Below are 22,312 nucleotides of genomic sequence, written 5' to 3' on the forward strand. Positions count from 1 at the left end.
AAGTTTAAAATTCCATGTTTATTTTCTTTTTATTTCGATTTTTTTTTATGGAAATTATTCTATGCAAAACATTTTAAAGAGCTAAAGAGGAGAGAAAAAAAAAATCATCAAACAGACAAATGTAAATTCATTTTCGGTGTTATTAACATTATGGACAATTTATGGTTGTTGTTGAGCAACGACGGAAAAATGCATTCTTTTTTTCAGCGCAATGGTTGAGAATGATTTCGAAGAATTGATTGATTTGGATCGATGCTATTGTTCATCTTTATCGAGTCCACATGGCCGGAGGAATTCCTGACCAACAACATGCAACCATTTATTGCAAACCCATTTTGAGCCGGTTAGCACGGGGCAAGCCGCATGCCGTGTCAAATAATTACCATCTCCGGATGGGTACAAATTAAGCCAAAACGCTGCCGAACCTTTCCGTGGCCACAACGCTATATTAATTTGTGTAAATACTGTGGCACCACCTTGTGATACATCGCTCATCTGAAAATTGAACACAAAAAAAACACAAGAAAAGGATAATGAATATTGGACGAAAAGATGAAGAGAATGAAAAAAATGGTTTGTTTTTGAGTCTTCCCAAGTCAATATTTACGCAAAGAGTGAAAAGATAATAGGCAAAAGAAAATGTTACTCACATAGAAAAGGACGGTAGCAATGCGGTTGCCAGTTCCGAGTGAAGCGAATGCATTTACCTCTTCTGCACGTGCAAAATCGAAATGTGGCTCATAATGACCGCCAATACCATAATTAACCACTTGTAGATCTTCGGCTGTGGTCACCGTCAAACCGGTCATATCTTCAACACGCAATCCAATCGTTCGTACAACGTCATCGTCAATATCTTTAAGCCAAGCCGATTTGCTTATTCGGTACGTAGCCACTTCCAGTTCACCGGTTTTGTGGTTTTGAACAGTGGCTCGGCGGAACTGCAATTATACATGTGATAAATTATTTATTTTTCCACTTTCACTATCTATTTCGCCCTCTCGATAAAACCTCTTAAGCGCTACTACAATTCGGCTCGAAATGGATCAATTTAAATATAAAGTTTATTTACCCGTGGTTTTGCCATTTGTTTAATCAGTTCAATTTCACGGTCGTATATCACATCATGATAAACTACAATGTATGGTGTTAGACTAGCCTCTTCTAATTTTAGTGGTGCAATTTTCAAAAATGGTGATTTATTTGTTACATATCGACATTTTAATTTGGATAGAAATTTGGCGTCCGGCTTTATTTCACCGCGACACAATTTCTCGTAATTTTTACGCTCTTCCGACGTATAAATCGCAGTTTGTACAGTATTTGCTTGGTCATAATCCAGGTCGGGTGAGCCATCATCACCGCGTAGCATCTTGTCGGCTTTTGCTTCCGTTTCTTTGGCCAATTCTTTTTCGTAAAATATCTTATTTCCAGAGGCTCGTTCATGGTTGGGCACCAAATTCAGCAATTCGTTTGTCATTTCCAAAGCCGTAGGAATGTCGCCTGTAATGATTTTTAATTGACACATTTTCCACTTAGGTGAGCACGTTTCATTTGTGTGAAAGATTTTATGCTGTTATGACGTTACGATCACACACACACACACGCAACAATCATTTCACACAGAAAATAAAAGGTATTAAAAGTTTTCCTTAATCCGATGAATTAACCATACAACTTTCGATTGAATGCAACGTTCGTCGAGAAAGGTTACTCAAATGCTATCGATGCTTATGGCTTGTGTTGTGCAACGAAAACGAAAAACCAAATTGTAAAGTAGCAAAACTTAATGAAAATGACATGTAAGAATTTGACTTGTGCTCGTGCAAAAGATGCTATCTGTCTTCCGATGAATTTATATGAGCTTAACGCATTAAATGTTGCCGTGAAAAATTAATAAGCTTGCAATGGTTTTCGGCTTTTCTTTGCTTGTATATAGTCATAGACTAGCTAGGTATTTGGCGAATGTTGCCTTTTAGTTAGCGTTGCGCTGCAACATTGTTGTTATTTCATTATTATTCTCTCATTTTTTTATTCTGTTGTTGCATTGCTGTTGCTGTTGCTGTTGCTGTTTTTATTATTGAGTGGTTTACGTATGGAATTTAAAAGATTCACCTTTTGGTGACTTCTCACCATTTTCAAATGTGACTTACCTTGTTTGAACACGGAAAACGCTAAATATTCCAAAATGTCAGACTTTGGAACGATCGCTGGGTCGTTGGTATTGTTATTCAATCTAGCCATTGCCTCGTTCATCCACAATAATGTATGGTAATAATCGCTATTCAAATACGATTGCCGTCCCATTTCGAAGCAATCGTGCGACGACATTTGCGAACTAAACACCGTCGGCAAAACATAACGCCGCATCGAGAAGAGAAACAAAAAAGAGAATTGCATAAAATGACAAACGTCTAGCCAATACGCTATACTGTGCAAACACACAGAGTCAAAAATAAAGATAAAACGCTACTTTAATGCTCGTGCCGAATAAAGTGAATGTGAATTGAATGGTTAAAGAAAAACGATCGATTTGACATCGTTATTGTTTCATATTCAGCACCCATTTTAAAATCGATTCTTTTCACTGCATTCGCATTCCGTGTGCGAATGCTCTGTCTCTTAGATTAACACCTCACCTGTATTTGATGCCATTGATTTCACCGCGTGCAATTTCTGCCGTGTCCAATTTATATGTATCCTGAAGACGTGTCAGTGCAACCGCTGCACCGTTTAGATCTTCATCAGACGGGAATTTCAATAGATTTCGGTGTAACGTTACATTTTCCAAGTATTCTGCACCAAAGAAAGTGTTTTTTTTTCAAATGTTTGCATTTAATCATCCGTTTGTGCACACGGATCCAAAGGTGACTTTGTCATTTCATAAATTTATACATATATTTGCACAAAATCAATCAAGAGATAGATGTTTGCAGTCGAGTAATTGAATCAATAACATGATTTACTAACCATTAGCAAGATCGTGCGACATCACCTGTTCGACGATGCTCCAATCGCTGGTCAAACGTTTTGTTAGGAGGTATGCATTGACTGGATTCGATATGTATTTACCTATGTCCCTGGATGCTTCATCATGTTCCCTCTGATATTCGCTGATTCGCCTAATAATTTGGGAAATTTGTATGCGTTGAGTGCACAATATTCAAAAACCCCATAGTATCTTAGTACATACAATGTAGACAAATGCCGACGAAACGGCAACGACGTGTGCGGGCGCACGCATGAACGCATATCGTCACAAGTAAACATGACAACAATAACAACACAATGAACATGACAAACAACAATAATGAATTCAATCAATGACAGAGAAAATCCGATTTCCATTTACATGATAATGAATAACAGATGCGACACGACGACGACGACGAAGACGACGACAACAACGACATCGTCGTCGTTGAACATGAACATATTTGTATTGTATCGTTTTAATGGGAAAAAAGGGCTTTATTACCTTCTTAAGAAATTTAATTTCTTTTCTTGAGCCTCCACATATGCCTCCAAATTGTTTATCAGTACCGCTTCAGTATCCAATAGATCTTCCAATTCAGTGATGGCGGTAAACAGTTCAGCCGCACAAAATCGAATCGATCCAATTGAAATGATGCACGCAATGAATACGATTTGAATTCGTCGGTTGCTTACATTGTTGAACGTCATTTTTCTTTGTATTAAAATTTACACGCGATCTGCTTGCGAAATAAACAAATTGAAATGTGGTTAATTAGATAATTCGAATTGGATGAGCAAACAAAACCGGCAATTGTTGTAACTTCATCTCATAGCAAAACACCCCCCGTGTGTGAGATGTTTTAATGAGAGAGAAAAGGTGTAAATCAAATGAATGAAAATATGCGTCAGAGTTAGATAAATGGAACGAATTTCATGCGTAACTCAGATTGATATGACTAATTTCTTTGGAATATTGTTGACAAAGTTTGCCAAACAACAACATGTCAAATGTCTGCTTTATGTCTTTCAGCTTTGTTTTGGAGTATTTGCACGCGGGCAATAACGACTTAAGCAAAATTGATGATGTTCCCAAGCATCATTAATTTTGCATTCGGTGATGTCTCGTGCTTATCATTGAGTCTATTTGATTGATAGACGCAAACAGTTCGCAAATTGTCTGCTGCGCGACGATATTCGTTTTCATCCCCATCTAAATCTTGGTTATTCGTTAGTTTTTACGTTCAATCTCAATCAACTGGTCGTTCAGAATAACCGAAAAGTGAGCTTCGATTGTGTGGGCTATTATGTTATATTATTCTCACACTTGCACAATCCAACAATTAGACCAGATCCATTACATCAACTGAACGAAAATGCTCAACAATTTTGTTCGACACTTCGAATACTCTGAACATATTTAATTTGAGTAATTATTTAGCGTTTCCATTCGTTAATCAAAAAGAAAAGAAGAAAACAAAAAAAAAACACACAGACGTAAGTCATTTCAACATGTTTGCGTAATTAATATTTTAAGAAATGCATAGTCTAGCATTTGGACTTTGTTTGTAGAATTACATTAGTACGTTCACTCGCTCGTTCGTTCACCTAGAGTTTTCCTTTCATCGACAATTGCAGAAACAAGGAATTTCAAACGCAGCAACATCCGTCGGAATTGTGTCGTCTTTCAATTTAGAAAATGGATTTTCTAATTGCATTTGTGGGATAAAAAGCTTTACAGCGTTAAATTAATTCATTCTATGCGAATCGATATAGAGATGCACAGTGTGCAATGTGCATTGCACACACACACATACACTTTTACACTTTTGACATTTTCTATCTCTAGAATAGAGAAGGTTTACTTCTTCGTTTTGAAAATATCAACAACAAACTGAGTCTTTTTAATTCTAATAATAAAATGAGTCTCTTCTGAGGACGGAAACGTTTCATTTCTATTTTGCAAATATATTTTCCAGTTGACGATCGATTCAAAATTATATTGACACGTTTCATCCAATTTTTTTTTTTTCACAAATGTTCTGTCTTTCTCACAAAGAATGCCAGCGGCCCTGCTTCGCGAACTATTATCACTTTCTTATCGATTTCGTGCTATGTTTTATTTGCTTTTTTACTGCGCTCGTTATAAAGTTGTAATCCGAAACGTGAATGAAATTAAAGAGACCCAAAATGGAAAGATGGAAATTGAATTTTCTGCATAGGTGTAGATACAGATGTATTTTAAAGAGTTTCGGAACATTGAATGTAACAATTCTCTCAATGCTATTAGTGCTATGTTTGTCGTTGCGTTTGTATGACCAAACCAAATTCCAGTACACATTAAAAATACATCAGAGTATTGTCAATGTTGTAAGTGGTCTCAGCATTGAGTTTGAAATCTCGAACAAAATTCAAAATTACAGAATGTTCCTCTTCCTTATGCAAATAATTAAAATGTGCAAAAATATGTACGTTTGTTCCGTTTAAAAATGTTATTTTACCGTCTGGCTAAATAACTTCCGAGAAACTTCGATATAATTCAACTGACTCTAGGCCTAAATGATTAGAATTTCTCGATTTCGTTATTTATATACTGCCAGGAAAGTGCGCCTATTGGCTGAATCATTTTTGAGGTAAGAAACTTTTTGACAATATTTTTTTCCCTTTTATGTGTCATCTCTTCTCAGATGCTGTATTCAAACGAAAAAAAAAGTTTACATATTTCATATCTTAAAGATAGGTTAACTACACTGAACATTTTTATTTGGCAAATATACTTTTTAGTTCGAAATGAAATTGACACATTTCATCTCATTTTTTTTTGTTTATATACGTTCCCTTATTTACAATATTGTTATTCGCTCTATATATTCTGACAGATATTGGAATATTTTGTGCAAAAATACGTAGTGCATTTGTCAGAACAACTACGTGACTTTTTCCGAATTATTTCGTCAGTTTCTTCTTAAATTATTTCATATCATTATTTTAATTCATATCATTTTAGTAAGCAGTATTTGAATTGGAAGAAAAAAGTCAAACAATACTAATTAAACAGTTTAATCAAATACTTCGTTTACAATGCGACGTACTAGTACTCATTCAAAAGAAAAAAACAATCAGCTTATGCTTTGTTGCCGCTTTCGAGCAGCGAAAAAAGTACTTTCATTATCAACGGTTGTTGTCGCAGAAGGAAATCACGTAATCGCAACGTTTCGCTTTCTTCATATATGATCGAAAACTAACCAAAAACATTTTTACTCCCAAATATGTATTTTTTTCTGTTTGCTTTTTAATCTCTTAACGGCGTTTTTCTTTTTAATTTCCTGCTTTTCGTGAGTTGGATTTTTGTTTCACATTTTCTCTGTACTTTTACCATTTTTTCTCATTCGAGAAACAATTTCTTTCGTCCGAAGAGATTTGGATTTTTGATTAGGCTTGAGATTAGACAATGAATGAATGCGTAAAGAACGAATAGAACCAAACGATTGTACAAACGGAAGAGCGAATGACAACTCTTTTTTTTTCTCGAAATTTCAATGGAACTTTCTCGATTCATGCCGGTTTTTGTTCTCATTTTCAGGCTGGAGTGTAATCACATCGAAAGTGAGATGTTATCAAGGTCAATTTAAGAGCTATCATAATGTCGAAACAAAATTTTCGAATTGTATTCATTTTCAATCCACATTGGGTGTGAAACTAGAACCTACATCTAAATCTAAGACCCATCACGACCAAAAAACGCAAACCGAAGACGCACACCTTATTCCAATTGAATTGTTACTGACTTGGATGCTTTTTTCCGTCATATCGTGAATCAATAAATGCAGAATGCATGAAGCATTCTCGGCCCACATGAATCCAGGCATTACAAATGCATTTGACTTTGCATTGACAACTGAAGACTTCTTTAAAAACGGCGATTTTTTCTTGGTTATTGTTGTCTTATTGTAGATATTGCGAAAAATAAGCTTTGTTAATTCAAATTAATCGGCAAACATTTGTCGAATGTGCCAATCAGCGACCGATTTTAAAGACGTGTCAGACTAAACAAACATACGTATACGAAATAAGGGGTTTTAATTGGAGGAAAATTTGATTTTGCAAAATTTTCGATTCGTTATAGCAATTTTAAATACATAGGTGCGCGCACAATTTATATGCTTGATTTGTGAGTAAAATTATTTTGTCCTCATCATATTCCTGCTATTCTTTTGATTTGCATGTTTCTCTCTCTCTCTCTCTCTCTCTCTCTCTCTCTCTCTCTCTCTCTTTTTTTCTCTATGTCTCTCTGTGCACTTTTTCGGTTGCAAATGCCAACTGTGTTCCGTTCTACTTGTCATACATTTTTCTTTTCGCGCATTTCTGTGTTTCGCTAATGCTTGCATTATTAAAATGACTTTAAATTATGATTTAAGGTTAAGTGAAACATAATACCACCCGGCGCAAGCATACGAATACCACAAGTGCCTACGTACATATTTGTTTGGCTTGATTGTTCTCTAGTTTGATGGAAAAAGTTCACATCAGCTTGTTTTTTGTTTTCTTTTTTTTTTGCATACATATTTCGAAATGAAACGCCATGGAAACGAAAGAGCGAGTGAGAGAGAGAAAACCATACACCGTTTTAATTAATTACGAACACCGCGTCGAATCGTGATTCGAAACGTTCTTTCGTGATTCATTTTTTCAACGAAATAACTGATAATCGTCGATAGAAAAAGTACGAAAAAAAACACAATTAATTGAATAAATCCGGCCATGAAACATTAGTGCATTGCGGTTAAATGGTGATGTGCTTCATGAAAATCAACAGCATCGTCACATGTATCTCATCATTATCAGTTCGACACAACAACATCAACAATAATAAATATGTTATAAAATTATATGTGGCCAACGTGATGAATAGTTTGTTCGTTTTTACCCTTTTTTTCTACTCTCAGTGTACAAAGTCATTAGCACTTGCTATTGCGCAACATAAATTATGCACACACAACAAAAACAAAATTAAAAGAGAAACAAACGGCAATAGCAAACAAAAAGAAGAAGAGTGTGGCGTAGCGAAGAGGAGTCAATTGAAATAAAGCGCACAGTGGAAGTATAACAAACGGAATGAAATTTACGCTTGCTAATTAAACTATTCGCATGTTTCTCTTTCATCTGCTCTCTTCATTACCATTGTTCTTGATTAAAATTGAAACTAGAATCGCTAAATTTCATCTGTTGCTTCACGGTGTTGTTTTCTTTCTTTCTTTCTTCTGCACTTCAATTGGGCCCATTGTCACAAGTGCAGCATTGAGAAGAGAAAGAGCTCACACCGCCAAATTGAAGCAGGGCCCCGCAGCAGCTTAGAACAATACCATCAATTAAAACGGTTCAAATGAATATTTGAAATCTCTCTCTAACTCAAGCAACTATACGTTGCCGTTGCTGTTGCTGTTGTTATTGTCGAAAGCAACAAGCAGCCGCTTTGCTTCGATAAACGTTCGACTCTCTCGCGACTAGTTTGCATGTGATCGTTGTTGCTCTACAATTTCCAGTGCTGAATTGTGATAATGTATGGAAATGCGGAAAAATTGTAATATAAAATCATTCCGTTCTACTGTTCCATATCAACATCACTAGCAGCAGCAGCAGCAGTAGCATCATTCATTGAGTGTGGCTTACGAGTGAGAATTTGATGCGTACGTGATACTCCGTAGTACATGGCACACGCACACACTTCCTCGACAACTCGTATCGTCGTATATTGTGTCGCTATGCGCCATACAAGAGATGGCAATGGCTATGTACATACGAACAACAAGAGCAGCAGCAGCAGCAGCAGAAAAAAACGTCGTTCTTTCGTTTTTTGCTCTCATAAACGTTTTAATAAATATTTATCGCATGTTATGTACTCACTGTGCAAGTCGTTGTTTGGTTGCTGCGTTATAATCTCGATTTTGTTCTATGTAATCAGTACACACAGCGTACAACGTGCATCGAGTACACAGAGACAACGTACGTTAGAGAGAGCAAGAGACCAAGAGAGAGAGAGAGAAAGAGAGAAAAAGAAATTGAGCATGCAGAATGAGAACGTTACTCTTTATCATACAGCCAGAATAAAGTATTTGGCATTTGTTCTAGAATATTTTTGGAACGATTTCGTTCGAGAAAAATCGTTAAACTAAGAGGAAATCCGAGTAACGGACGAAAATGCATATATTCCATTTTTCACATGAAACCGTAATTCCTCTGAACGACCACACGTACACACAAACTCACATAAACACCATTTTATAAAGGAAACTTTGTAACTTGGTGAATTTGGGCTACTCTGTTGAAATTCGGCGTTAGCTCTAGAATAACCATTTCAAAACTCTTTTTCTTTTTATTGAGTGATTTGTGTTCACAGTCAAGTTGAAATTAATTAAAACCGATTGATGATTTGAAATGAATTGATGTTTTGATTGTGCCTACCAAATTATTTACACAAAACAGACGGGCAGACAAAGGAAAAACAACAAAATTGCCGGTTGTTTTCTATCAAATATTTGTGGAAATAAATGCGCTTATCGATGGCAATAAAATTTTATTTTAAACATAAACAACAACAGCAAATAAAAACTGAAAAACAAGGAAGTTCAAAGAGAAGAAACACTCACACGAGATATTAACTAAACTAACTTAATCGAGCCGAACACCAAAAGTTAACATTTACGACTAATTGACAGTCCGCACAATACAAAACCATATGATGCCTGTTTCGCGCAGACTCTGTTCGTTTGCTCCTCGCCATCGAGAATGTATGTACACATCAAATTCATGATCCCGTATACATAAATACATGCATAGGATGGTGAGTCGTGTGCTGCACTCACACACTCATTCATTCATCGCACATCACGTAGCATACGCAACAGCAATAACAATGGCAACATCAACATCAACGGCCCAAAATACATAGAACATATAGCAAGTTGAACGAAGCGACTAATTCATTATTTTGTCTTGTTGTGTGTTTCTTTAATTTTGCATTCACACTGATTCCATATCCATTCCTGCCTCAATGTTTGTGTATTTTTATTCCGCATCCGACCGTGTTCAATTGGTGATTTTTTTTTTTTTTTGTATTTATGTATGAAATGCATGTAGCCGGTGAACAAAACAACAACAACAACCCACGCAAACATAAATACACACAGACAGAGACATACACACATCGACAATGCATTTGTGCAGTGTCTGAAATATGCATTTCACCATGGTTGCAATCGATTCAAGCATTAATGCACATACATATATATTCTAAGACTGTCAGTCAATTCAATGGATTTGTATACTATCAGTATAAAGCAGATAAAACCAATGATGTGTAAATTGCTGTGCATGCTTGGTTTTCAAGTTGATTGATTGCCGTTGAATGATTTGAATTTGTTTGTTGAATGTCGGTGACAAGATTCCACAACGATCGATTTCAAGCATTCCAATGTGAGTTGATGTTCACCACACCAGCATACATCATCATGACAGATGAATATGCCTGAGAATCCCTTTTCAAAAGGCTTTCTCAAGTCCTTAACAAACTGAAAACTTTGGTCAAACGATTCGGTTTGCATACATTTGGGCGAAATTTTGTTCTTGCTTCTAAAAGCTTTTTTTTTCTTGAAAAAAAAAAGAATCAACTTCATCCAGACACGGGGAACTTGTAAGAATATTCAGTGTGAAATCAATTTTACAAAATGCAATTCATTTCCTAACGTATTTTCCTGGGATTTTCAAGTGATTTGAAAGAAAAATGCCGAACGTAATTTTGCGGTGCCTTTCAATGCAGGGGCCAATAATAATTCAATTCGAATAGATTGGAAGATGAACGGTTTTGCTGATAAACGGCTTCAACAAAAGGAAATCAACTATTACAATTGAGAAACGAAAAGAAACACGAACGCATAAACACATCCGAAAAAGGCGGAAGTATTTCCTGATAGAAACTTATCTAACTGTCTGACAACCAAATGAACGAACTGAAGAAAAAGTCGGTAGTTTGATTTATTAGTAGCCAACCGCAGCACCGAATCAAAAGTCCGAAGAGAAAGAGATGCAAGGCATAGGGAGAGAGATAAAAGAGAGAGAGAGAGAGGGAGAGAGAGAGAGAGATAGAACAACAAGAATGGTGAAGACATTATTAGAAACACACAAACAGGTCAGAGTCAGAGAGTAAATTTTTCACCAAATTATTAAACATGTCAATACGAAATGTCTTATATAATGCCGACCATAAGCCAATTATGATATCAAACGTACCGACTTTTTGTGATCGGGCGTTTTTTTTCTTCCTCCTTCTTCTTCTTCTTCTTATTTCTCTTTAGTATTTATGATTATTATCATTATATGGGTGTCTTCACAGTCTTTTTGAACGCTGGCCCACCTCAAATTGAGACTATGATGGTTTTCGCTGCAGTCAGTCCATTTCTTCTTTGAATAAACATACCACTTTGCACTGCATTACTGGATGAATGTGCACTAGTACTGTGTGCGAAATAGAGAAAATGCTGCGTGAGAAACAAAAAAAAATGTATGTGGAATGAGCTTAAGTGATATGACCGAATGTGCTCAACTTTTTGAATTGAGTAGATAAAGAATGCACAAATTATTTTGTCGTCTGCATGACGTTTCGACTCTCGTCTGGTTTTGCCGCTAACATCTCTATCGTCTACAATGAAATTAATGATGGTGGTGGGCAGGTACTTTAAGCCAACAGCGACAATGACGACGACGACGACGACGACACTATGCATTTGGGCTAGCTGAAGGCAAATGAATTCAAACATCTATTCGAATTGTGGATTCTGTTCTTGAATTGATGAATTATGATCGATTGCGGTTAATCGATTAGGCAAACACATTTATTCAATCAAAAGAAACCATTGACGATTTTAGTGCGATATTTTTTTTTAATTCTCCGTTTCAATGAAAAGAAGATCAAAAGGCGGCTCCGGCCATACCTGACCTGCTGCATAGTGTTTTTCCCTAGCGTCATCTTCGTCTTCGTTGTCGTCTGAGATGATGAATCATGCCCACTCATCATCCAGAAGAGCAGATGGAAAATAAAAACGGCAGGCATTCAGCAAAGATAGACCTGAAACTGGATAACGATCGCAAAATCCATCAAAAACACAAACGTGGGAACAAACAGTTTCAAGCGATTTATCAGAAGGCGATAATTACATCGTTTGTTTTATCAGTTTGAAATTATGTTTAAATGCAAATAAATTATTGTGCTGTTGTTGCTTTTCTTTTTCTTATTCTCTGAAATTCGAAAACGATCAATTGATTAAAACGTAACAAACGATTTCGTTCATTTCAAATGATTGAATCGATACGCATTTGGTAGCTAAAGTCGCCATAAATACCAGATTACCAGAATACATAAATATTGAATGAATTGTCATGTCGTTTTAATCGAAAATTCCATTCGAAATCGCTTCTTCTTTTATCAATATTGTGTTGATGTCGCTCTTAATTATATGTCATCTGTGTTTTATTTTTCTTCCATCTTAGGAGCGATAAAGCGAGAGAGGGAGAGAAAGAGCAACACGATGCCACCTCCGAAAACATCAACGCTCATCATTTTTCGTCTTCTTTGATCTGGAACATTTTATATGGTGAAAAATGCTGATATCGTAGGTGTATTATTACTAAAAACACGATAAGAATGTGTTAATATCAATATTTTTTCCTTTAAATGAAATGTATTCCGGTGTTGTCGTTTGTGAAATCGCATTAATTAAACGAATGACGTCGGCATTTTGTGATGCTGCACACAAAATCGACCGAGAAATAAAGGTACCGCATTTCTATCGTATACCAACAGAAGCACACTATGGCACTTCCGAATAATTCGTTTTCCATGTTTTAAATACATTGATACATCAACACCAAGATACATTAATCCTCAGATTGAAATTTTCCAGCTCCTTAATCCGATTTTCTTGCAGAATTTCAGACTCGAAGATCATTTTTCGTATGGAAACGCTATGAAATTTTGTGCGACACGAGCAACATTTCAGCGAAAATTCATACGCAATTCGCGATTGGTGTCAAATTTCCATATTTAAAGAATGGTCGATCGAATTGGATGTGAAATGTGACAAAAATGTGAAGCCATGAGGGTAATTTGATTGGGACTTGAAGAAAACAACGTTTCAACATTAGGCACACAAACGCACGCACCATTGTACCGGTATGAGGCCAAGACATTATTAAATGAATGCCCTGTAGAAACACCACCGACTCTCAGTTCTCAGGATTAAAAAAAAACGTACCAACAAAAATAAATCTTCCACCGCAATTTATTCTGATGATGGTAAGATTTGTATATTTTGATATACCAATTGCTTTGACTTCGAATGCAATCGAACCATTCGTTCATTGGGAATTTTACGGGAGGAATAAAAATGCGAGCGGACAAACGAACAAACGAACAAACGAAAAAAAATATATTCAATTAATTATTTCATTAATTATGAAGAACTGCGACAGCCGGCAAATTTCAAACGAACATTGAAGCCGAAAACCTTCACAGCTGAACACCCAACAAATGGAATAAACGAACATTTAAGAAGAAATAAAAATAAAACAACAACAGCAGCAGCAGCAGCAGCAGCAATACCGTGCAACACCACCACAATGTGCAAAGTTTCGACATGATAAAAAAATAGGGAAAAAAGTTAAAATAAAAATATACCGACCAATAGGAATCCATGATATACTCCATCGATTTTTTTTCTATTTGCATGAATTTCTAAATGGCCAAGATAGAGAGAGAGAGAGAGAGGGAGAGAAATAAATACAAACAACGCACACTTCAAAATGCTGAGATGCGCACACGTTCCGAATACATCCGATTCAATCCGATCCGGTGTGATATAGAATGCAAAGGCACTGTGAATGTGAAATAAATCGGTCGGCACAACGGAGCAGAACATATAAAATCGGATATTATAGGAAGCACACAACGTAATATTTTACGTCTCGTTATATTGCCCCTCGATATGGTTTCTTTATAGAAATATCGCGCTGTTCCAACAAAAAATCGTTGTCGAAACATTCAATATGCGATCGATGAGCCGCGGTGTGATGAGCTTTTTTTTTCTACTTGTTTCTCTCGCGCTCTCTGTCTTCATTCGTTGTTCTTTCTGTTTTTTTTTCTTCCCTGTCTTAATTTCTGATCTTGCAGCACCGATGACGAGGCAATTGTGTGCTGTATCGTATATGATTTCCCATCGTTTAATTCAATACTTTTATTCAGTTTCTTCGATTTGCCATCCTTTGGTTGTCTTACGTTCTTCTGTTTTCATCCTTCAAACTCTTGTACATCGTTCTGTTTGGAATGCATTCGCCATTTCGATGTGCCTTATTTTCTCTCTATATATCTCGATGCGCAATCTGGAGACAGCTTGAGCCTAATTAATAGACTTTTAATTATCAAAGTGAAGGCATTGCGCTGCCAACAACCAATTAAAACACGTTCATAATTTATTTTAGTTATGTTCATTTAATAATATCTTGGTATATACGTATAAAGGTTGCAATATACGTTTGTCCTTTACGAAATTCTCCGAGCAGAAAAAAAAACTGAATGTTTCATCGTCTTGATTTTTGGGCAACAGGTGAATCGAAAGTATGAACGATTCGGCTTGGAGAGCATAGCAGGTATGTGTGGTTGGCAATAAACCAGTGTCGAACCGAACGAAATGTTGTTGTTTTTTTCGAAATATTAAAAGATCCGACTTGTGACTCGCGTCTTGCGACATAATGATAATAGAGAGATGAAAAGAAAACATGAATTATACGACTAGTTTTCATAGAATTGGTACTTTTTCCGTGGTAGCAAGATATTCGAGGAATTTTTCGTTTTTTCGAAGAGAGTGAGTGAAGAGTGCACTTGCGCGCCGATCGAAAGGGAGAAAGACAGAGAAGCCGAGCGAAAATATCAACAGCGAAGTTTTCCAACGGTTTCATCGAAGAGAGAAAGATGGAGAGAAAGAGAGAGAGAGAGAGAGAGAGAGAGAGAGAGAGAGAGAGAGTGTGTGTGTGTGTGTAAGCAGCCCAGGCCCAGCCAAAGAGATGACGGCTGCGTTCTTTCGATATATTATTACAAAGAAGAATGTATGTTTCGGCGTACATCAAACACGTGAGCGTAGGATTTTGACATAGAATGTATGCAATCCTTTTTCGGCTATGCAGTGTTACTTTTATTTGTATTTATATTCGCCTCATTATCTCCAACCGTGATGATAACCATTTCATTTAAATAAATATGTTTTTTTTGTTGTTGTTCGTGTTGTGTGTTACCTTCTTGCGGTCGAAAATAAATCGGTATCACGGCATATAAAAATATATACACACAGGAACCGTACGAGGGGGGGGGGGGAGGGGAAGAAAAGAATGCATACAAGCGATTGAGAGCGAGAAAGAGAGCGAGGGCTACACATGCCGTGACACTTTATAGTTTCGCCGTTTTGATGTCGTTGCGCGCGCGAGAGAGATTTGTTTACCGGTGCCATACTGAGATTTCGTTTTATTCTTGCCGATTATTTACTAATTAGTGCGATTTATTTATATTTTGTTTACTATTTAAAGATAATTTAAATGAGCCAAATCGAATAATATCAAACGACAACGATTGATTTGCAATTTATAAGCTGTTGATTCGACGGGCGAAATCGTCAGTATTCGAGTTGACAGAGTGAGTCAGGAGAATGGAATCAGGAACAAACAACGAAGCCGCCGAAACAACAACATCAGCAGCACCAACAACAACAACAACAACAACAATAAAAAAGAAAAAAATTCAAGAAAAAAAAATACCGTAACCATTGACCAATGTGTGCGCCCGAATAAGAAAATATCTCTCTGAATTTGTATGAATATGGTAGAAAATTATAAATTGAATTTAAATTGGTGACGTCGCAATCTCACTTGCGGAATGCATAATTAAAACCAAATTAATGACCGTTATGGCGAAACAATTTTTGAACGGTGTTTCAAAGAAACTGGCGGCCAGTTGAGTATGCGCGCCCGCGCTCACGCTCGCGACCGGTGATTGTACCACGATTGTTGGAGAGGAAGAAAAAAAAAACCACTCACAGAACACTACTCGGCTGAATTGAGACAGAGACACACCAAGCGAAAAGAATATGTGATTTTAATATTGTATTGTGGATTGTGGTTGTGTGTCTGTCTTCATTTAATGAGCGACGATTAGTCGTGAGTTGCCGATATTCCATTTGGGATGATATGGAATGTGCAATGGCTAGTATAGACCACTATTTGTCACAACACGAGCAATGCCAACGCTGAAATTGAGATGAAAATAGATGTTATCTTCTTTCTCTCTTGTTATTTTAGTTTTTTTTTATAGTTTGCCGCACGAAAGACAGACATGGAGCGACACATAAAATGGATATTTATCGTTGTTGGTCGGAACCAACGGTGCCGATTTATCTATGGAAATATAACTGAGTCGGCAATTGTCAAGGCAAAAACAAAAATTGAAGCTGCTGATTAGATGTGAATTGAGAACACCGAAAACACACCGTGCGAAATATTACAAAAAAGAAGAAAAAAACACACAGAGAAGAACAAACTCTTTCGATGGTTCGTATTCCTGTATGTGTGTGTACGTCTGTTTTTTCCTCTTAATCTTTTCGGAAATTTCGATTTTAAGATTTCATCTGTACCGTTCTATCGGTGTTGTGAACCCATTAGCGTGGATGGCAAAAACCATGAGCATTTGGAATTTATTACAAAGTAACCAGCAATCGGGCAGTTGGAGAGGGTCCTTAAACATATTCTCCAGATATATTCTCAGTATATTTTGGTTTTTTTTTCCACCGATTTCAATCTCTCGAAAATACTTCTGCATTCAATTTGTGAATAAATTAATCTATTTCCCAGAAATCGTTTGTACGATACTCCACAGCTCAATGATACCTCATCTACGGTTGTTCACACACACACACACACACACACACACACGAACAACTGAAAATGTGCTCATATGCACGACAGAGTCAGTAACAGCTAACCTAAGCATCTGAAATGAAAAACAACACGATGTATTTATCAATGTGATCATCTTCGATGCCGCCATTCGAACAAACGCGCGATCGGTAATGTAGCCTCATCGTATCGTGTATGAACAACACACAGGTAATATAATTCTCAAAATTGTTTCTTTCGTGTTGCTGTGTTTGGTGCTGTGCGCCCGCGTTCGCAATACCTCAATGTTATTCATTTATTTTATTTTGATCATTAAACGCTCTTATTCGCCCAGTAAAATGATACAAGTAATGAAATCACCAGCCGACCGCACAATTAAGATGATACAATCAATTTGTTGTTTAAATATTTAAAACCGCAATTTTCATACACATTGGCTCGTTTGTCGTTCTCGATTCTTGTCTGTGTTCTCTTTTTTTTCTCGTTACATTTCTCTTGTCGCATCGTTCTTTCTCTCATGTAATTTTGACTGTGTCTCTATTCGGGAAAAATGTGCGTTGCTTTACGATTTGAACAGATTGCGTATCACACAATGCTTACATGTTGCTTTTTTTTTTCTTTCGTGCTGTTGATGAAATGATGATGCTTCACGAAAAAAAATGAAGAATTCCATCGAAAGGTGTAAGACCGACTATGAGCGATAAAAGGCGGATATACGAGGAAAAAAACAATCATACGAAACATTCGAAGAATTTCTCAATGAAATTGAAATATGTGTGGTACAAAGCGCACAATGACCGTTTGTTGAGAAATCAACTAATGTAGTTCGTGGCAAACCGTCCCTTTTCGCTCGCTTCATTTGTACGGTGTTTTCTCAAAAAAAAAGTAAATAAGAAAAGAGAGAGAAGCATGCACAACGCACCAACAACAATACCACTCATATCCAAAGAATGAAAGAACGTAAACACCGATAACAACAACAATAACATTAAATCGTTAATTTCTTTTTTTTTTATTTTCGATCATAAATCAAACGACTGCTTAATATTTATCGAAAAGATCGATCTTTGTAAGGTGACACGCAGCATCAAACAATAAATACCGAAACATTTTTCAATTTCGCTTTCAATTGGCCTGCATTCTCTTTTGCTGTTCGCGATTGATGACTCAGATATCACCCACTCGATTCCCGTGTGTGTGTGCCCGTCATCATCATCATTTTCTACTCTCTTTCTCACTCACTCTCTCACTTCGACTTTGATGGTTTTCGTGGATGTAATAAGAAAACGTCCACTTCAACTTTTTCATTTCGAGCGTGCCCATTCTCTCGAAAACCGTATGTTTGTGTTTTTTTCTTTCTTCAATTATTCATCGCAACTAATTGAAATTGGAGTGTGTCTGGGTAAGCTATTGAGCATCAATTGCTCTTGGGTGATGAGAATGGCGGCATTTTGCGTTTGAACATACTTCTGGGACTATCCTTGAGAGTGTATCGCTTTGAATTTGGAGCCGACTGGTCGAAGATGCTGTTACTACTACTACTACTGCTGCTGTAGCCAGCGATTTTCCCCATCCTAGCCAGCGATTTTCTCCTGTTTTGAATGCAACGATACGTTTCGGAACATTATGAAATTTCAAGAGAGAGAGAGGGAGAGAGAGATCTAAGGAGGGAGGGAGGGGAGAAATTCTTTGAATGCCATTTTACGCGTTCCATTGTGCACACAGTATCGGAGTCATAACGAAATGCTGTGAGATCTTTACGCTAAAATTAATTTTCCACTGCAAATTGGTTCTGTCGAATTCGACAAATTATCATCCTTGGAAATGGTAGGGTATTTCATTTGAGGCCGACTACAAAGCGTAACGCAAGCCGAGAATGGAAAAAAAAATCAGAAAAACCTGAAAGAAAATTAACAAACAACCAATTTTGTACATTGTTGGCTTAGTTTGAGCCGGTTCGAGAAAAAAAAACACAACGATGACGGCAAAATAGAAAATAGATTCGGTGCGTAGCAACAATCAAACGTTATTGCTACAGGTGTCACATACTTTGTTGTTTTCGTATTTCTCTCGTCACTTTCCATGATGTGTTCCTTTGTGCTGTTGCTGCTGCTGCTGGTGCTGTTGTCATTGTTGTTGTTGGGGAATTTGTGCACGACGACGACGACGACGATGATGATGATGAGCGAGAACGCAGGACTCGGGCAACGCACCAAAGTGCAACACATGAGAGACCTTTCCACGCTCATTCTACACGCATAACCTATCTCCGATTCTCTTTCACTAGCCCAGTGTCGCACTCCGTCAACAGATAAATGCACCAGTTCAATCGCTCATATAACTCTCCCACTTCTTCTTCTTCTTCTTCTTCTTCTCATTTTTTCTACGATGCACCCATATGTGGTCACACAATGCGAACAAAGGCAAAAAAGATTAAATGCTGTCAAAACAACAGGGAACTTATATAGTTTGAACGGTGTTGAAAATCTTGACAAAAGATTTGAACGAAATGCACAAAGCGTGATACGCATGACAGAAGCGTTGAGCGAAATCCATAAAAATGAAATGAGAAGTGAAAAGATAACTGAACAAAAGGCCGGACAATAATATATTATGTGCATGCGTTTCTTTTTGTTCTTACGCTTTTATCCACACGTATGTGTAGTTGTTGTTTTTCCTCGTTTTCTTCTTCTTCTTCTTCTTCGATTTTTACACCGATTACGATCGCGCGGCTCATTTGAAAATAATGCGCCCTTTTATTTGTGGAACGTTTACCGTTGACCGTAACAAAAATTGCCTATACTTCTTCTTTTGGGTGGCCCATGATGCATTGTGAATTGCATCAACTCGATTGCATTTTTACGCTATTTACTTGTCATTACCTCCCCTAATTTCTGGTGAAAATCAATACATACTACACAATCACACACACAAACAATGTCTCTTTCAACTTGGCTTTTCCGACGAAAATTATTATCGAAAACCGATCCGGGTCCGGCAGCATGAAACAAGTGACTTGCCGCTTAGCCTGTGCTACATCAGCTTCGATTAGCCAGAGGAAATGGACGACGGAACGATTTTAAATCAAAACTTTCGATCTACGACTAGACGTCGCAACTTATGAAGCCGTCACGTCCCAACCAATTGATAAAAAAAAACCATTCCATTGAATTGATAAAGACGAGCTATCATGTACGGAACGTGATAGATGAGAGAACTGAAGTTGCGACAGCAAGAGAAATAAAAAGAGAACAACATCGTTCAACGAATGTATTCAATTCGATTAAATCAGATCATCGTCGCTTTCTGGAGGAATAATTTTTTTTATTCGCACAAAAGGATGCTACAGGAGATTGTCATCAAAGCAGCATTCGAAGCTGGAATACTATACGAACGAAGAAGAAAAATTAAAGAATAAAAAAAAACATTTCAACGTGGTCGCGCGCACGCTCGTGCATCACCATCAGCGGTGCAACTGGAAAGTGGTGCGAACAAATTTCAATTGAATATTCCGGTCCGGAATTAAACACTGTACGCTACATGTGGATGGTCTGTTGATGCCCGAACAAAATCAAAGGGAGTTGAGTGTACAACAATTTCGAGCCGAAAACATATTACGTGTAGTAATTACGATTTGAGCCGACATCAACATCGATCGTGCGGTTCGTTTCTGTTTTTCTTATTGTTTTCGTTGCGCACACTTTTATTCTGTAATGTTGTTTTCTTCATTTAGTTTGCCTTACTTCTTTGTTTTTTTTCTCTTTGTTTCTCGTTTACAACTTGCATCTTTTACTCGGGGGCCCGTGTACTCTCCGTCTCATTCAGTCGTTCTTTCTGCATGCAAAGCATGGTCCACGCACAAGCACAACAACAACACACATACACAAGCACACACGAGACGAGTGTGTTTTCTTTGGTCGTTTGAAGTCGTTTTTCTCTTCTCCTCATTTCTTTTGCTCTCTTCCATCGATGCCTTTTGGTTTTTTCTTCTTCTTCTTGTGATTCCTCGTCGTCGTCGTTTCGTTCTTTGACTAAGATGTTTGCCGCGCTGCGTATTACAGTAGTAGAAATAAGCGAGTAAATTGCTTTTGACATGGATTTTATATGCTGCTCGTTTGGTGAATGCCGGCTCCTTCTATCTGTTTCAATGCCCGCGTTCATTTTCTCCTCCGTTTTCTGATTGGTATATTTTATATGATTTTCAAAGATTCTGTATTTTGTTGTTTTTTTTTTCCTTTTTTTTTCTTTTTCATTCGAATATATTTCTTCAAGAGGAAAAAAACAAATCTTCTTCTTTCGCTTCTTCATCGACGACGACGACGACGACGACGATCATCATCGTTGTAGTCGCTTTATTATGGCAGGCACTTGTGTTCGCGTCTTTGACTCAAATACGGTTCATTGTTGATGATTGCCTTTATGCGTATCATCATATATCGCTTTTTTCCGGTTAATCGAAGGGAAAAGAGTGACAAACAACCGTAACGGATTCATTAAACGACTGTAAAATTTACGGACGCGCAACGAAAGCATTGATACGATCATTTCGATGACATTCATTGAACCCGACAAAATATTGGTAATGACATTCAAACCTGCGGCACAACAATACTGATCACGTCAGAAGGAGCGTAAGGGAGAAAAAAAATGCAAACAACTTTCAATTATTATTATCGGGTTTGCGTTACTCTCTCTCGTTCGCTGTTCCACAGTTGTGTTGAAGGACAAAAGATTTAAATGAACGGACCGAAATGCACACGCACATACACACACACACGCAGCCAGTCTCACACCAACGATGTGAAAATCCCAGCAAAATATGATTAATGATAAACACTTGTCACCTAAAGAATGAGGATCAATGCGATGTATACTACATCAAAAAAGAAATACCCAACAGATTTGAGCTAAAAACATATATTTGACTTCTTTGAATACCTGAAGCTGTTAATGCAACGAGATACCCTGGATGAGGCAAAACGAGAACCAAACGAACGAAGAGGAGCTAAACAACAATAATAACAACAACAGTGGCAGCAGCAGCAGCAAAAATTTGCAACAATAATAAAATCAAATGGAAAACAAAGTAACGATAAGCCTAAAAGCTCGCAAAGTGTTTGTGTGTGTATTTCGTTGTATTCAGCGACACCGTTGCTAAGATCAACCACAAAAGACCGCTACTATTCAAGAGGAATACTGCGATATACGAAACAACAACAAAACAACTACTACGAATATGGCTTATACAGCTACTGCAGTTCAGCAGCATACCGAAGAAAAACCCAACACACAAAGTGAAATGAAGAGAGAGAGAGAGAGAGAGAGAGAGAGAGAGAGAGAGAGAGAGAGA

At 37.2% G+C, this 22,312-nt stretch overlaps 1 protein-coding gene across 4 annotated transcripts; it reads right to left on the minus strand.

Annotated features, from left to right (window-relative positions):
• Window positions 1-10: 10 nt before the first annotated feature.
• LOC129579494 (prolyl 4-hydroxylase subunit alpha-2-like) lies at window positions 11-9,750 on the minus strand. Of its 4 annotated transcripts, none has more exons than XM_055469629.1 (9): window positions 9,621-9,675; window positions 8,878-8,923; window positions 3,479-3,713; window positions 2,971-3,122; window positions 2,640-2,796; window positions 2,154-2,338; window positions 1,073-1,503; window positions 651-941; window positions 11-495 (listed from the first exon to the last, which is right to left on the minus strand). In XM_055469629.1, the coding sequence occupies exons 3-9, from the start codon at window positions 3,682-3,684 to the stop codon at window positions 256-258; spliced, it is 1,662 nt and encodes a 553-aa protein (XP_055325604.1). In that variant the 5' UTR covers window positions 3,685-3,713; window positions 8,878-8,923; window positions 9,621-9,675; the 3' UTR covers window positions 11-255. The 4 variants fall into 4 exon arrangements, with proteins under 4 accessions (XP_055325604.1, XP_055325606.1, XP_055325603.1 ...); XM_055469631.1 differs by lacking the exon at window positions 9,621-9,675 and adding an exon at window positions 9,436-9,567; XM_055469628.1 differs by lacking the exon at window positions 8,878-8,923 and having other exon boundaries at window positions 9,621-9,750.
• Window positions 9,751-22,312: the final 12,562 nt, after the last annotated feature.

This window comes from Sitodiplosis mosellana, unplaced genomic scaffold (assembly GCF_009176505.1).
Source record: "Sitodiplosis mosellana isolate CC-2019 unplaced genomic scaffold, AAFC_SMos_1.0 Smas_scaffold_6226, whole genome shotgun sequence".
Classification (NCBI taxonomy): Eukaryota; Metazoa; Arthropoda; class Insecta; order Diptera; family Cecidomyiidae; genus Sitodiplosis; species Sitodiplosis mosellana.

Bases quoted from the DNA above. Each gene is read 5' to 3' on its own strand.
- LOC129579494 (XM_055469628.1), bottom strand. From the start codon at position 3,684: ATGACGTTCAACAATGTAAGCAACCGACGAATTCAAATCGTATTCATT. The intron at 3,123-3,478 runs GTAATAAAGCCC...CCAAATTATTAG, and splicing joins AAATTAAATTTCTTAAGAAG to GCGAATCAGCGAATATCAGA. The intron at 2,797-2,970 runs GTTAGTAAATCA...TCTTTGGTGCAG, and splicing joins GTCGCACGATCTTGCTAATG to AATACTTGGAAAATGTAACG.